General features: G+C 43.4%; 1 protein-coding gene across 6 annotated transcripts in view; it reads left to right on the top strand.

Moving 5' to 3' along the window:
* Window positions 1-17,429, top strand: part of LOC126182569 (histone deacetylase 6) — a 325,057-nt gene that overhangs the window by 60,994 nt on the left and 246,634 nt on the right. For all 6 annotated transcript variants that reach the window (XM_049924862.1, XM_049924864.1, XM_049924861.1 and 3 more), the window contains one exon: window positions 13,771-13,954. In XM_049924862.1, coding sequence (XP_049780819.1) covers window positions 13,771-13,954 — 184 coding nt within the window. The remainder of the gene's footprint in view (window positions 1-13,770; window positions 13,955-17,429) is intronic.

Below are 17,429 nucleotides of genomic sequence, written 5' to 3'. Positions count from 1 at the left end.
TGTCATATGGATATGGAGGGCTCAAATGGCAAACCAATAATAACCAAAGAAAGTAAACTGACAGGCGGAAGCAATATACACCAGGGTCATACAAAGGAAAGAAACTTCACAACACTATTATGTAGGGTAAGAGGAAGTATATGAAGATAAAGTGGGGATACGATACTGCAAGCAGGATTTGACTAAGCACTGAAAGATTTAAGTCGAATTAAGGTATTCAAAGTAGACAAAAACCCCTTAGAATTATTGACCTCCATGGTAGGAACAATAATAGAAAACTATTCCACCTATTATACAAGATAGAGGTGAAACACCTTCAGACAATCAAGAAAAATGTAATAGTACCAATCAAAAGAATGCAGGAGCTGACAGCTGTGAATATTTCAGAATCTTTAGTTTGATAAGTTACAGCTGCAAAAAAAATTAACTCAAGTCATCAACAGAAGTGTGGAAAAACTGGTAGAAGTTGACCTCGGAGAAGATTATTTTGGGTTCTGGAGAAATGTAGTAACACACACAGCAATGCTGAACCTATAACTTAGAAGACGTTATGGAAAGGCGAACCTACATTTTCAGCATTTGTGGATGTAGAGAAAACTTTTGACATTGTTGACTTGAAGACATTGTTCGAAATTCTGAAGGAAAGGAGCGGGGGGGTGTGGGTGTAAAATACAGGCAGTGGAAGGTTATTTACAACCCGTACAGTAACCAGGCGGCAGTTACAAGAGTTGAAAGGCTTGGGAGGAAAGCAGTGGCTAAGAAGGGAATGAGAGAGGGTTGTAGTCTATTCCCTGCTCTGCATGGAACGAGCAACAAAGAGAAATTTGGAAAGGTAATTAAATTTCAGGGCAAAGGTTTGCTGGTGACATAACTCTGTCAGAGATGGCAAAGAACCTGTGAGACCAGTTGAATGAAAAGGGGTGTGTCTTCAAAAGACAAAGATAAAACAATGGTAATTCAGTGTGGTCCAATCAAATCAGGCAGTTGTGAGGGAAACAGATTATGAAATGAGGCACTAAAGGTAGAAGATAGTTTTAATACTTGGTCAGCACAATAATTGGAGACAATGAAAATAGAGAAGTTATAAAATGTAAATTGGCACTAGCAAGAAAAGGTTTCTGAAAAAGATGAATATTTCAACATGTATGGTTAAAGAAATTGATGTGTTACGGAAGTCTTTTCTGAAAGTATTTGTCTCTAGTGTAGCATTAAATGAAAGTGAAATGTGGACAATTAGCTGTACAAAGAAAAATAGAATAGAAGTATTAGAAGTGAAGTTCTACAGAATAATGTAGAAAGTTTTTTTGGTAGTTTAGTTAACTGTTGAAGAGGTACTGAATCAAATTAAGAGGGATTGGGAGAATGGAGAAGATTTTTATTTCACAACTTGACTAAAAGAAGCCATAAATTGATAAGACCTATCTTGATAGCATCAAAGAGTAATTAATTTGGGAAGGATGTAAATGTGGGAGTAAAAATTGTAGAGGGATACCAAAGTTTCACTGCAGTACTGGTATGCAGACTCAAATTATGCAGAGATTATGAGATAGACTAGCTTACAGAGCTGCATCAAACCATTCTCTAGACTGAAGATGATAGGAGCACCATCAACAAGAAGTCTCTCTGAGAGTGTTATTTTGAAATAGAATTCTGATAGTAGTAAAGTGATACACAGCTTTGCAGAATGTGTTTTTGTCATTTTAAGAGAAACTCTTGAGAGACTGTTGGATGCTGAAATCAGTGAAGTGTTTAAGAAATGCGGAAGTACCTACTGGTATGTCAAAAGAGGTCACAGGCTTAACACATGTAATATGCCTCTAGCACAAAGCCCACTGTCTTACACAGACCAGATGAAAGGTGATGCATCTGTATGCATAGTGTCATGGCCTTGTCCAGGCTGAAATACAGTGCTGAAAATTGCCCCCTCTCCCTCCCATTAGTTACTACTTTGCCTGTCTTTCTGCCAGTTCCATAGAAGGAGAAACGTACAACTTAAAAACCTAAGCCATCAAATGATACAATTACAACTGTATTAACCATGTTGTGCTGTGGTTTTCTTCGGAGGACAAACAAGCTTGTAAGTGGGTTAGGACAAAACTTAATGCAGATATATGTGACTAAGGAAGTAAGTTTCTTACCTACTCCAATTCTCATAGTGCAAGCCAAACCATTTAGCAAAAGGTGTTAGCAGAAAAAATGGAACATACCATACAGAGCTCCCTTCTGCTACAAAATGAAGGGACAAGTGTGTCCTTTTTTGTACTAGGGCACACTGGAATTTGGAGGGGGGAGAGGATGGGTGAAATTGAACAGCTCACTGTAGTCCTTGGAAGCAACTGTACACCCTTGGTGCTACTTCTTCAGGTTGCTGAGATACGTTAGAGTAGTTACAATCCATCTTCATGTAGGACGTACCCTTGATGAATAAATGTTTTAAATGATGAGAGATTCTTTGTGTGTATGGTGGCAGAGATGTCTATGGCGCCATGCAATAACTAGATCATCCATTAGTTTAAACACCTCTGCATCTTCCCCCAGGGGGCTCACGGTTCTTTCATGAGATCGTGCATGGTGCACATGGGGCCTCGAGCTATTGCGGCCCATTCTTCATTCCTGGCTGCATTTCCTTCACCCTGCTCCCTCCCCCTCTATCCTCGCTCCTTCCCTGTTGCCGCCTCCTTCCCCTCTCTGTGTTCTGATTTATGTCGACCTGGCTATACAACTGGTTTCCTGTATTGGTTGCAATATTGTTCCTTTTGTCTGTTCTTTCATCCTTTTTGGTATTTAGGTCCTGACTTGAGGTTTGACCTTCACTTCAAAATTTCCTGTTTTTAGTATGAGCCATATGGGGAAGAACTCCCTCCGTAGCATCTATGATGTGGACTCCTCTCACCCCTTCCTTCCCCTCTCCCTTCGTCACCAACATGTATAGTCAGTCTGTGTGGTGGGGCTGTTATATATCCATATGACTGAGCCCCCTGACAACACAGGGATCACACTGCTGATACCTGAGCTGTTCCCTCCCCATGTGTGCCAAGGAGTGGTTGCTTATCTTCTTGGAGCATCAGAACTCCCGGCAACGGCCGCCGTGCCAGACAGCCCTTGCTGTGGGTGGTTGGCGTCCATGGGGAGAGCTCCTGGTCAGAGTGGGTGCTATCAGGGTGGAGCTTGGTGCATGAAGCGTATCGAGCTGCAAAAATCTGGTCATTCTCAAATGGCCATCTCTTCGAATGGTGGAGGATTCTTGAATACTGCTTCGTATGACCCAGCAACCTTCCCTTCCCTGGCTACACCATGGGAGGAGGGCCAGGTTCGCCGTCTTGGGATGAAACCCTATCCCTGTTACCTTGTCTGTACTAGGATGAATGGGGACACATTCACTGCCACAAAGCTATTGTTTTTCGTGGAAAATATTGAGGACAAGTTTGCTCAAGTGGAGTCTCTTAGTAAGATGCAGTCGGGCTCCCTGTTGATCAAAGCTTCATCTGTCACCCAATCTGCAGCTCTTCGCGATCGTCTATGCAATATCCCGGTGTCTACCACTCCTCACCAATCTGTGAATGTGGTCCTGGGAGTAATTTTTCGTAGGGATCTCATTCTGCAAACTAATGAGGAACTCTGGGCTAGTCTGTAGCGGCACGGCGTTCATTTTGTTTGACGTATGCAGAAGGGTCACAAAGACAAATGCACCTATACTGGCGCCTTAATTCTGGCTTTCAAGGGGGATACCCTCCCAGAGAAAGTCAAGGCTATATGCTACATATGTGACGTGAAGCTGTACATCCCTACATCTATGCGGTGCTTTCGGTGCTTGTATTTTTGGCATATGTGTTTCCGCTGTATGGTGACTGTGGCCACCCACTCCATGAGGGAAGCCCCTGTGTTCTGCCTCCTGTGTGTGTCAATTACTCTGACTGCCACTCCCCTCGCTTGCCGGATTGCCCAGCTTACAAGAGAGAAAAGGAGATCCAGTGTCACTATCTTCAACTTTTGCCTCTGCTACGTCCTTTCATCTTCCTGCCCCGTCCTTACCCAAGCCCTGTCCCCCTCCCCCCTCCCCCACCCCCACCCCAGCAGTTCCCACAACCACCCGTCAGGGAGCTGCTCCTCCTCCCTGGCCAAAGAAGTGCCATCCTTCTTCGGCATTAGCCGGTGACCGGTCTCTGCCCCGGGACTCCTCACCCCAGTGTCTCTTAGGCCAAAAGACTATTACCACCACTCAGCCACAAGGTGCACCATCTGTGCGCCCCAAGGTCACTCACCCTCATTCGGTTCCTGATCTTGTAGAAGCGTGTACTCCGCTTGTGCCCCGCCCTATTCCACCTCAGAAAGAGAAGAAGAAGAAGAAGAAGAAGAAGAAGGAACATAAATCGCAAGACAATGCACCCCTGGTGCCCCCGGAGGTGCCATCTCCCCCCTCGCATCCTGAGTCTGATATCTTATTTATGGGTGTCACCCCATCTTTGTCGGTGAAAACTACTGACCGAGTGACCTGATCTCATCCTCGGCTTCTTCATGTGTACCTTGGACTCAAGCCACACAATAATCCAGTGGAATTGCAAAGGATACTATTGTCACCTACCGGAAATGCAACGTCTTGTCTCCTATTTTGTGTTCTGTCTTGTTCTTCAAAAAATGCATTTTCGTGATGACCACTCTCCAACTTCTCATGGTTATCATGTGTTCTGTCGGAACCGTGCTGGCCCTGGGGTAGCATTTGGTGAGGTCTGCACTTTGGTTCGCTCCAATGTTATTAGTGACTGGATCCCCCTACATATCACCTTGGAAGTGATAGTGGTTTGAGTGCAAATGACTCGGGCAATCACCATTTGCATGTCTCCCTCCCTCCAAGTAGTCCAGTTGCTTACGTTGCACTGTCTAGCTTACATTGCTCTGTCTACCTTAATCCAGCAACTCCCCCACCCCCGTTTCTGCTTCTTGGGGACTTCAGTGCCCGCCATCCACTGTGGGGGAGTATCACTTCAACGGTTAGGGGTATCCTATTTGACCAACTTATCACAGACCTCGATTAGTGTCTACTCAGTGATGGTTCCCCTACTCACTTCAATGACGCTCACGGCACCTTCTCTGCTATCGATATCACGATCTCCTCCACTGCCCTCATGGCTTCTGTATGTTGGTCATCCCATGATGACCTTTGCGACGGTGACCATTTTCTGGTGATTCTATCGTTCCCCTGCTGCAGACAGGCCCCCACGTTGGACATTCTGCAGGGCCAATGGGCCTTTATATATGTCTGCTGTCCACTTTGACATCCCCCTTTTGAATTCCATTGATGTAGTCATGCAAGGCATCTCTGCCGCTCTTCCTCATGCTGCTGGCACTGCTGTTCCCCTATCCACAGGTCCCCCTCATTGTCGACTGGTACCACGATGGACCAAGGATGTCACAGTTGCTGTCCAGGACCGCCAACGGGTGCTGCAGTGATTTAAGCGACACCTTTCACAGACAAGCCTCCTCACTTTTAAGTGTCTTCGAGCTAAGGCTTGTTACCTTATTAAGCTGCGTAAAAAAGAATGCTGGGAGTGCTACGTTTCTTTCCTGGGGATGTATGCCTCTTCACCACCAGGCCAGGTTTGGTCATAGCTCCGTAGCCTTCTGGGCCGCCAGCAACAGTCAACGGACAACTGTCCGGGGTCTTAATCTCCAGGGTGCTGTGTCCACTGATCCATTGGTTCTGGCAGAATACCTCGCGACACACTTTGTGAGGTCATCGTCATCCTCTTCCTACCCTACTACCTTTCTCTAGCAGAAATGCAGAGTTGAACAGACCCCCCCCCCCCCCCCTCTGTTTCATCCCACACCACGTTGAGCCCTATAATGCTGAATGGGAATTGTGCAGGCTCTTAGCTCTTCATGAGAGACATCCCCAGGGCCAAATTCCTTCCACAACGAGATGATCCGACATTGGACGTTCCACAGAGGCAACAGCTCCTCAGGGTCTTCAACCACATTTTGCTCAAGGGTGCTTTTCCATCACAATGGTGAGACAGTATAGTTATCTCCATCCTTAAGCCCGGGAAAAACGCAATGTCTCTCGACAGCTACCCCCCCAATTAACGTTATGAATGTACTTTGTAAACTGCTCAAAAGGCTAGTCAACTTTAGATTATGCTGGGTACTTGAATCTTGGGGCCTTTTGTCCCTGTATAAATGTGGCTCCCAGGCAGGGTGATCTCCAACTGACCATTTATCCGATTTGAATCAGCCATCCAACAGGCTTTTACTCACCGCTGGCACCTTGTCGCGGTCTTCTTTGACCTACATAAGGTGTATGACATGGCTTGGTGCCATCACATTTTAGATACCATCCATGTCTGGCGCTTCCATGGTCCCCTTCTGATTTTTATCTGAGAGCTTTTATCTTACTGGCTCTTCCGGGTTCGAGTTGGGACTTTACTCAGTGCCCCTCAGATTCAGGAGAATCGTATCCCACAGGGTTCTGTGCTATGTGTCACCCTCTTCCTCATTGTCATCAATGGGCTTGCGACCTCTGTTGGGCCTCTGGTTACCTGGCATAGTACACCGACGATTTTTGCATCTGGTGCAGCTCCCACTCAGTATCATCTGCTGAGTGCCAGCTCCAAGGCGCCATCTGAAGGGCCTCTGCATGGGCCACCGCCCATGGCTTCCAGTTTTCTCCCTCCAAAGCGCAGGTTATGCATTTTTTTCATCAGTCCACATTACACGCCAATCTAGAACTTTATTTAGGCAACCAGCTCCTCGATGTTGTAACACAGTCCCGTTTCTTGGGCCTTATTTTTGGTAACAAGCTGACATGGCTGCCCCACATTCACCACCTAAAGACTACATTTATGCAGAAGCTTAATGCTCTCCACCTCCTGGCCCACACATCTTGGGGTGCAGGCCATTCCACTCTCCTCCATCTTTACCATGCTCTGCTCTTGTCCGGACTAGATTATGGTAGTCAGGTTTATCTCTCAGCAGCTCCTTCCACTTTGAAACTCCTTGACCCTGTCCATCATTGTGGAGTGCGTCTGGCTGTTGGTGCCTTTTGCATTATTCCTGTTGGTAGTCTCCTCACAGAAGTGGGAATTCCCCTTCTACACATCCAATGGAGCCAACTCCTTGTTTCTTAAGCAGTCACCATTTGCCAATTTCCTGACCATCCTGTGTACCCTGTGCTCTTCGCCACTGAGGAATGTCTCCCTCGGAACACCCGCCCAGGGGTGGGATTGCCGATTGGCATGCAGATCACTTCCCCCTGTTGGGGTCTCCATCTCCACTCACTAGACTGCAACCCAGGTCTTTCCTCCCATACAACCCCCCTCCCTCCCCCCACACACTGCCCCCCCCCCCCACCCCCACCCCCACCCAGCGCATTCGGGAGGACGACGGTTCAATCCCGTCTCCGGCCATCCTGATTTAGGTTTTCTGTGATTTCCCTAAATCGCTTCAGGCAAATGCCGGGATGGTTCCTTTGAAAGGGCACGGCCGATTTCCTTCCCCATCCTTCCCTCACCCGAGCTTGCGCTCTGTCTCTAATGACCTCGTTGTCGACGGGACGTTAAACACTAATCTCCTCCTCCTCCTCCTCCTCCTCCCCCCCCCCCCCCCACCCGGATGGGGCTTTTAGCATGGATTAGGACCGATCTGTTCCAGGGTCCTAAGCTCTTTGTTGCTCCTATGGTTTACCAGCGTCTTGTATGTGCCATCCTTCCAGAGTTCCTAGGTGCCACCATCGTCTATACTTACGCTTTTAAGACTATTGATGAGATGGGATTTGCTTTTACGTCTCCTACTAGCTTCGAGCACCATTCATTGTCGGGATGATGTAGTGTGTTGACAGCAGAGCTTGTAGCCATTCACAGGGCCCTCTTTTTTGTTTCTCAGGCCTCCCTCCACAGTGTTTCAATTTGTTCAGACTTCATGTGGGTCCCAAGTCAAGTGGGCATCCCAGGGAATGAATTGGCTGACCTTTTGGCTAGATAAGCAGATACTTACCTCTTTGCCCAACAGTGGAATGCCATCTGGAGCGCTACTGCTCTTAGTAATAAACTCGTCAAGGAGTCTACTGCAGTTTGGCACTCTTCTTTCCACTCCTCTCGCAAGGAGTCCACTGTTTTATGCTGTTTAGACATTGGTTATACCCAGCTCAACCATTGTTTCCTCCTCCTCCTCCTCCTTTCTCCCCACCCGCAGTGTGGTTGTGGAGCCAGACTGACGATATCTCTCATATTGGTGGAATGTTCCCTTCTTTCGGTCCTTTGTGTTAAGTATAGTCTTCCTGATTCCTTAAATTTAATATTAGCAGATGATCCATGGATGGTTGAACTGGTCCTTGGTTTTGTCTGTGAAAGTGGTTTTTATTTCCAGATATAATGTTCTCCTTTAGGCTTGGAGCAAGGGCAGGTTGGTTGTGGTTGGAACTTCTTTTACAGTCTCCTCAGTCTGTCATCCCTAGATCACCCCCCTTTTCCAGTTTTTAGATTTGGTCCCACCTTTTATGCTTTTATTGTGTGTGTTAAATGTTCATTATTTTGTAATTTGAGTCCCCTGACTGGATCTGTCCACTTTTAGCAGACCCTCTTTCTTCTACATCTACATTTATACTCCGCAAGCCACCCAACGGTGTGTGGCGGAAGGCACTTAACGTGAGCAAAAAACATGTTCTAAAGTTTTACAACAGACCGATGTCAGAGATATAGGTCTATAGTTTTGTGCATGTGCTTGACGACCCTTCTTGAAGACTGGGACTACCTGTGCTCTTTTTCAATCATTTGGAACTTTCCGTTCCTCTAGAGACTTACGGTACACGGCTGTTAGAAGGGGGGGGGGGGGGGGGGGGGGGTGGGGGGGGGGGGTGGGGGCAAATTTTTTCGCGTACTCTGTGTAGAATTGAATTGGTATCCCGTCAGGTCCAGTGGACTTTCCACTGTTGAGTGATTCCAGTTGCTTTTCTATTCCTTGGACTCTTATTTTGATGTCAGCCATTTTTTCGTTTGTGCGAGGATTTAGAGAAGGAACTGCAGTGTAGTCTTCCTCTGTGAAACAGCTTTGGAAAAAGGTATTCAGTATTTCAGCTTTACGCGTGTCATCCTCTGTTTCAATGCCATCATCATCTCAGAGTGTCTGGATATGCTGTTTTGAGCCACTTACTGATTTACCATAAGACCAGAACTTCCTAAGACTTTCTGTCAAGTCGGTACATAGAATTTTACCTTAGAATTCACTGAACGCTTCACGCATAGCCCTCCTTACGGTAACTTTGACATTGTTTAGCTTCTGTTTGTCTGAGAGGTTTTGGCTGCGTTTAAACTTGCAGTGAAGCTCTCTTTGCTTTCACAGTAGTTTCCTAACTTTGTTGTTGAACCACGGTGGGTTTTCCCTGTCCCTCACAGTTTTACTTTGCACGTACCTGTCTAAAATGCATTTTACGATTGCCTTGAACTTTTTCCATAAACACTGAACATTGTCAGTGTCAGAACAGAAATTTTCATTTTGATCTGTTAGGTAGTCTGAAATCTTCCTTCTATTACTCTTGCTAAACAGATAAACCTTCCTCCCTTTTTTTTATATTCCTATTTACTTCCATATTCAGGGATGCTGCAACAGCCTTATGATCCCTGATTCCCTGTTCTGTGCTTACAGAGTTGAAAAGTTCGGGTCTGTTTGTTATCAGTAGGAGGTCCAAGATGTTATCTCCACGAGTCAGTTCTCTGTTTAATTGCTCAAGGTAATTTTCGGATAGTGCACTCAGTATAATTTCACTCGATGCTCTGGCCCTACCACCCGTCCTAAACATCTGAGTGTCCCAGTCTATATCTGGTAAATTGAAATCTCCACCTAAGACTATAACATGCTGAGAAAATTTATGTGAAATGTATTTCAGATTTTCTCTCAGTTGTTCTGCCACTAATGCTGCTGAGTCGGGACGTCGGTCAAAGGAGCCAATTATTAACCTAGCTCGGTTGTTGAGTGCGACCTCCAGCCATAATAATTCACGGGAACTATCCATTTCTACTTCACTACAGGATAAACTACTACTAACAGCGACAAACACGCCACCGCCGGTTGCATGCAGTCTATCCTTTCTAAACACCGTCTGTGCTGTCGTAAAAATTTCGGCAGAATTTATCTCTGGTTTCAGCCAGCTTTCCGTACCTATAACGATTTCAGCTTCGGTGCTTTCTATCAGCGCTTGAAGTTCCGGTACTTTATCAACGCAGCTTCAACAGTTTACAATTACAATACCGATTGCTGCTTGGTCGCCGCATGTCCTGACTTTGCCCCGCACCCTATGAGGCTGTTGCCCTTTCTGTACTTGCCGAGGCCATCTAACCTAAAAAACCGCCCAGTCCACGCCACACAACCCCTGCTACCCGTGTAGCTGCGTGCTGTGTGTAGTGGACTCCTGACCTATCCAGCGGAACCTGAAACCCCACCACCCTATGGCGTAAGTCAAGGAATCTGCAGCCCACAAGGTCGCAGAACCATCTCAGCTTCTGATTCAGACCCTCCACTCGGCTCTGTACCAAAGGTCCGCAGTCAGTCCTGTCGACGATGCTGCAGATGGTGAGCTCTGCTTTCATCCCGCTAGTGAGACTGGCAGTCTTCACCAAATTAGATAGCCGCCGGAAGCCAGAGAGGATTTCCTCCGATCCCTAGCGACACACGTCATTGGTGCCGACATCAGCGACCACGTCCAGATTGGGTGCACCCTGTACCCTTCATGGCATCTGGAAGGACCCTTTCCACATCTGGAATGACTCCCCCCAGTATGCACACAGAGTGCACATTGGTTTTCTTCCCCTCTCCTGCTGGCATATCCCTAAAGGTCCCCATTACGTGCCTGACGTTGGAGCTCCCAACTACCAGTAAGCCCACCCTCTGCGACCGCCTGGATCTTGCAGACTGAGGGGCAACCCTGGAAAAGGACAAGCAGCCATGTCTGGCCGAAGATCAGTATCAGCCGGATATAGAGCCTGAAACCTGTTCGTCAGAAAAACTGGAGAGGCCTTCCATTCAGCCCTCCGGAATGTCTTTTGCCCACTGCCACACCTCGAGATGACCTCCCACTCTACCACAAGTGAGGGGTCAGCCTCAATGTGGGCTGTATCCTGCTCAGCCACAGCCGTAGTCCGATTGGGGGATGTGTGGGACGAGCTGGCCCTCCCCGACAAACCCCCATCCGGACCCCCACAGTGATGCCCATTGGTAACAGCCTTAAGCTGTGTGACTGGAGCCAACACTGCCTGAAGCTAAGGGATGCCAACTCAGCCCGCATCCAAACACAGCAGTCGCAGTCCCTATCCATGCTAAATATTGTTGTGCAAAGAACGTCTGAACTAATCTACAGAGAGCACAAACAATTAGACACAAAATTTAAATGGTTATTAAAGTACAAGATTGCCTAGTAAATGCAGTAATGCTGCTACTTGCGCACTGCTGACACACTACTTGGCGGCGGGAGGAGACTACGCGATTTTACACTATTCAGGTACTAAAACGCGATGCTACAACTCTCAAATACTATAATAAACTCGAAATTTATGAATTAAACAATGCAAGTACCCAAAAACACGCAAAGAAATTAAAGATTAAACTATGTAACAAATAAGTGAGCTAAGAGTATACGACTTGCTGCTGGCAGCTGCTTATCCAATGGCGGCAGGGAGCTGTAACTCACTTTGGAATCGCGGTATTGATGACCTTGCTGTTTGGTCCCATACTCTTCAATTAATCAATCAACCTCTGATCTTACGTCAGTATGCTACATTTTAATGGAATAGGTTTTTTATTCTGTGAAGAAGATTACGTCATATTTAAGTGTGGACATACTCTTGATTTGCACTTATGGTGTGATACGTGAATATAAGTGTTAAGAGATGAGGGACCAATGCAGGGGTTCTCAAACTTTTCCCCTGACAGAACACTTAGGGAATCCTGTCCCATGGATGGTGCATCTTGTTTAAGGTTAATAAAATTAATAAAATTTAAAAAAAGAGCATGAGATGAAGTGTTTTTACTTTTAAAATATACAATTCACTGAATATTTCTTGGAAGTTTAAACTGTTTCCCAACCAGACTCAAGCAAACTTTAAATTTGTGAGCATTTGTAACAACAGGGCCATGTTTCTTGAAACTTGCCTACCAATGTTTTGAACATTTATGAAAAATTTAAGATGGGTGACAAGCTGAGATCAAACCCAAGCACTTCCTGCTCAGCCCACCAGATATTCAGGACCATTACTCTCGAGAAAAAGAATTTACCAAGGAGTTTGATTTGACTATAGCCTCAGTGTGATAGGGGCACCTCTGTTAAATGTAGAAGATACGAAGAGAAACTGTCAGGTTGATGATGTGACATGACCTATGAGACATGCACAGAGGGCTCAACTGAAAGAGCAGTCATAATGAAAGGCATCTGCCTGTGCTTGAGCCTGGTTGGGATACCCTTTAAACTTACAAGAAATATTCAGTGAATTGTATATTCAAATAGTAAAAACATGTTATCTCATTTTCTTTTTTGTGTTATTGCTTACATCCTTGTTCAGCATTACAGTTCCTCATCTTTTGTTTGAGGTTTTGAAGGAAAATTACTGCACTAAAAGTTTGAGGTGCAGTAGCATCTGTCACAGTGGTAGCTGAGTTGCAAGAATTGAGCTTGGTGTGAATGTAGCGTTTTTATTTTATGTGTAAACCTTGGGTACTTATTATTTTTAGTCCAGAGTAATGTTTTAATATATGTGTTGATTGATTTTCCATTTGCTTTTGAATGTCATATTTCATTTTTGTCATGTTTTTGAATCTTAATCTGAAGATAAACCAATGCACACTTGAAGATAGATGCAAACTATCCTAAGAAAGGTTATGAATTTTCAAGAACTAACTTTAAATGATAAATCTACGAATATACTAACATCCCCTGCATATCAATTCTGTAAAGATCATGGGTACAAGAGTGCATTAATTACAGTATGCACTGAGGCATTTCAACATTCTTTTTTCTTCTTGTTTAGGGCCAGCAGCATAATACATGTCTGATAATGACATGATCATTAGAATAGATGCAGCAAAATAGCTGCTTATAATAACAAATCTTTATTTGTGACAGATCTTTTCGGCATTTGTCGCCATTGTCAAGTATACCTTGACTGATGTGACATCCGTATTATGTCATTAGCGGACTGTCTTACATTTACCATCTTATTAAAACAGTGACAGTTATAAGACAGTTCACTAATGACGTAAAATGGATGTCACATCAGTCTACATGTACTTGACAATGGCGATAAATGTCAAAACAGTCTGTCATAAATAAATATTTGTTGTTATAAGCAGCTATTTTAGTGCATCTGTTCTAATAATTCAGACGTTTTTCCCGTGCCCCATATGTGAATGGAACAAGAAGATGCCCTAATAACTGTTGAGAGTACCCTCTGCCATGCATTTCACTGAACAGTTTGCAGATTATGGATGTAGATTTAGATGGCGAATTCGTTTGCTTCATGTGTTGATGTATTGAGAGTTTCTGAATGATTCATCATTTATCTTGCTGCTTTTTCCATCTTCCTATTCTGGATCCAGCACTTTGTTGAAGAAAGAATAGTAATACGGATTGTAGAAAAGTTTATTTTGTTTGTGTGGACATTAATATGACAGTTTGTTTTCGTGAGTGTGTTTGTATTTGTCTTTCAGGGTATAAGACTATTTTAAAGATTTATTTGTTGGATTTTGTGTCTTAATTTAATATTTGTCATGGAATTGCATTTTCATTACTTGCAGGTGTGAAGAACTTGGCCTTATTTCTCGTTGTACTGTCATTACTCCGCGAACTGCTGAAGAATATGAAGTCTTATACAAACATGAAGAAAGACATATAGAGATTCTCAAAGCAACAGAGAACTGTAAAGATGAGGAATCCCTAGAGAAGTTGTCCTCCAAATATGATGCCATCTATATTCATCCAGTGAGTATGTCATAATTTTGAGTCCTATTTCTGTCGGTCTTATGTGAATCAGAGTTTATTGTCTATGTTATTCAAACTGAGATCAAGACATATATCTTTGATGCCTTGTCATAATCATTTTAAAACAATAGTTTAAAAGCTTCTATGTGTTTAATGATTGCAGTTAAGTGTGTACATTTATATGTGGAAAGAGAATGTATGAAGAGAGAAAACTAGGCAGGTACTTCTTTGTTCTAAGTAGCAGATTGAGAGATCCACACTTTACTAAAATTAATCCTAATGAAATTTCTTCTGAATTGTGCTACACTTAATTGCCACAAATAGCTGACAATATAATTCTAAGAAAAATGGTAGCCATCTGACTAGAAGTTGTACCACTGATTTACAACCCTTCTTGGTCTCAAGAGTCATTGTTACTTTTCATGGCTCAGCTCCCTTCAACATCTCCTATTTCAGGCCTTGAGCACACTCTATTCTCATGGTCTTGACTCTCCAGTGATATACCTGTGTCCCTCAGGATGGACCACTATTTGACTCAATAAAGGCTCAGCATGATGCTGAGGATAGGGATATATAAACCCAGAAACATTATCTGTCTGTAGCCTAGCATTATTTTTTTACAGTGAGGTTTGTGTCATACATCCCCCCCCCCCCCCCTCCCCAATGACTTTCATATACTTATTTATTACTATGAATGTGTGAAAATTTAACAGTTTCTGTTACTTTATAAATACTACAGGCATTTTATTCTTTATTAAAATCTCAATCATTATATTATTTCTTGTAATTCCTGGGACAACCTTTTATTTCATTGACTGAGGTACTAAAATCAGCTCTGTTTTTTCTCCTCTGAATGAAATGATGTGTTTTGTCCAATAGAAGTTATTTCTGTGAGTTTCTCTTTGTGTCACCCACTTGCTGCCAACTATGTCCACATATTTAAAATGTTGAGTTCGTGATGCCAGAGCTGTACAGAGGCAGCTTGCAGTTTATTGCACTTCCACTGCAAAGAGTTGATATCTAGCTGTTCTACAGTACTTGTCGGCAGGATCAATAAGGAAAAATAATTTCAATATTTGTGACAAAATTATAACTTTAGAAGAGTATCTTCATGTCTTCTCTCAATCTGCTATTTTGAAACTCCTAGCAAATTAAAACTATGTACCAACCTGGACTCAAGACCCAGAATGCCGCCTTGGGCGGCAGTGCTTGTACTGACTGATCTATCCATCCTCAACTCATGACTTCATCTCACAACTTCAGTTGTGGAACTTCCTGGCAGATTAAAACTGTGTGCCGGACCGAGACTCGAACTCGGGACCTTTGCCTTTCGCAGGAAAGTGCTCTACTAACTGAGTTACCCAAGCACGACTCACACCCTGTCCTCACAGCTTTACTTCTACCAGTATCTCATCTCCTACCTTCCAAACTTTACAGAAGCTCTCCTGCGAACCTTGCAGAATAGCACTCCTGAAAAGTAAAGCTGTGAGGATGGAGCTTGAGTTGTGCTTGGTAGAGCACGTGCTCACGAAAGACAAAGGTGCCGAGTTCGAGTATTGGTCCGACACACAGTTTTAATCTGCCAGGAAGTTTCATATCAGCGCAAACTCCGCCGCAGAGTGAAAATCTCATTCTGGGAACTTCAGTTGTATTTATGTTTTATTTGTTTTAACATGATTAGGTTAGGACTGTCAGCCCTCCTCTTACATCATATTAGGGTTTTACGTATAGAATCCTTTCTAAATCATGGTTACTGTAAAAAAAATGATGTTACTTTTAAGTGGATGCATTGTGTTGAAATTATAGTAATAAAATGAAAAATTGATGTATCTAATGCCATTTGGAATAGTAGTTCTGATTAAGAACTAATAGTGATAAGATGACTGCTGCTGCTACACACATCATTAGCTGTCATTTGAAATTGGAGTTGTTATTTAGTTCTCTGGTGTTGTGAGAAATACATTCCAGAATCAGGTTCCTGCTGCTAAAAGAACTTGGAGAAGGCAACTGAGTGGTGTAATGGTATAGAAAAACTTTATCTTGGTGAAAGTGGATCTTTCTACCGTTTAGCCAAGAGTATCAAGGTCGAGAAGACATGAGGGATTGTATACATTAATAAGAAAGTAAAAAAGACAACGTATTTGGGAATTAGTGCACTTGCTTGCACTTGGCCAACATAGCTGTGAACAGTATCTTGAAATATAATAAAAGTTTAATGTTGTAGATATATTGTTTGTAGACCTACATCATCAGCCAGAATCTGGAAGAGCAGTGACTTTTTTTTGAAAAGGCCTTGCAGAATAACACTGCTGTAATCATTACCTGGAAATACAAGCATTTGTAAAAGTTAAGTTTCTTCTTCAGGTGAAAAAGAGTTTTTTTATATATATTTTATGAGGGTGTAGAGAGATGCCAATGCTTTCTTGCACTTTATTGCTCTACAGTTTAGACTTTCATCTGTTATCACTCCTAGACTATTTGCTGTGGGTAAGTAATTTATATTTGTCCCACTTAGGATCCCCTTCATGAGTCATGGACCTTGTTTAGATTGGGTGGTTTGCATGCCTTATTGATACAGATAGCTGTACTGCAGCTATAACCACAATGGAGGGGTTCTGTTGAGAGGCCAGAATAACTTGTGGTTCCGGAACAGGGGCAGCAACCTTTTCAGTAGTTTAGGAGCAACAGCCTATCAGTTGACTGGTCTGATCTTGTCACATTAACCAGCAGGGCTTTGTTATTTTAGTACTGCAAACAGTTCAGAAGGAAAGGAGCAAAAGCCATTATTTTTCCAAAGTCCTTGCAGTTCCACTACAAGGCATAATGATGATGGTATCCTCTTGGATAAATATTCTGGAGGTGAAATAATTCCCGCCATTCGGATCTCTGGTCTGGGATGTTGCATTGGGAAAAACAAAGCTAGCAATCCGGGGACCAGAATGTGTAATGTTTGATCCCTTAATGGGCTAGGTAGGTTGGAGAATTAAAAAAATAAATGGGCAGGTTGAAATTAGATATAGTTGGAATTAGTGAAATGCAGTGGCAAGAAGAACAGAACTTCTGATAAGGTGAGTTAGGGGTTGTAAATATGAAAGCAATAAGGGTAAATGCAGGAATAGGTGTGATGATGATGATGATGATGATGATGATGATGATGATGATGATGAATAAGAAAGTAGGAATGCAGATAATTTACAAAGAACAGCATGTTGAACACATTATAATAGCAAAGATGGACATGTAGTCTTCATCTGCATAGTAGTATAAGTTATATGCTTAATAACTACACAAATGATGAGAAAATTGGAAGAATGTATGATGAGATAAATTTTCTGCCCCCTGAACTATCAGAATTATTATTCTGATAGTTCAGGGGGGCATAAAATTTTATAATGATGGGTGGATTGGAATATGATAGTAGGGTAAAGAAGAAAAGGAAAAGTGATAAGAGAACATGTTCTTGGGCAACAGAATT

This window comes from Schistocerca cancellata, chromosome 1 (assembly GCF_023864275.1).
Source record: "Schistocerca cancellata isolate TAMUIC-IGC-003103 chromosome 1, iqSchCanc2.1, whole genome shotgun sequence".
Taxonomy (NCBI): domain Eukaryota; kingdom Metazoa; phylum Arthropoda; class Insecta; order Orthoptera; family Acrididae; genus Schistocerca; species Schistocerca cancellata.
This window is presented reverse-complemented; position numbering and strand designations above follow the sequence as displayed.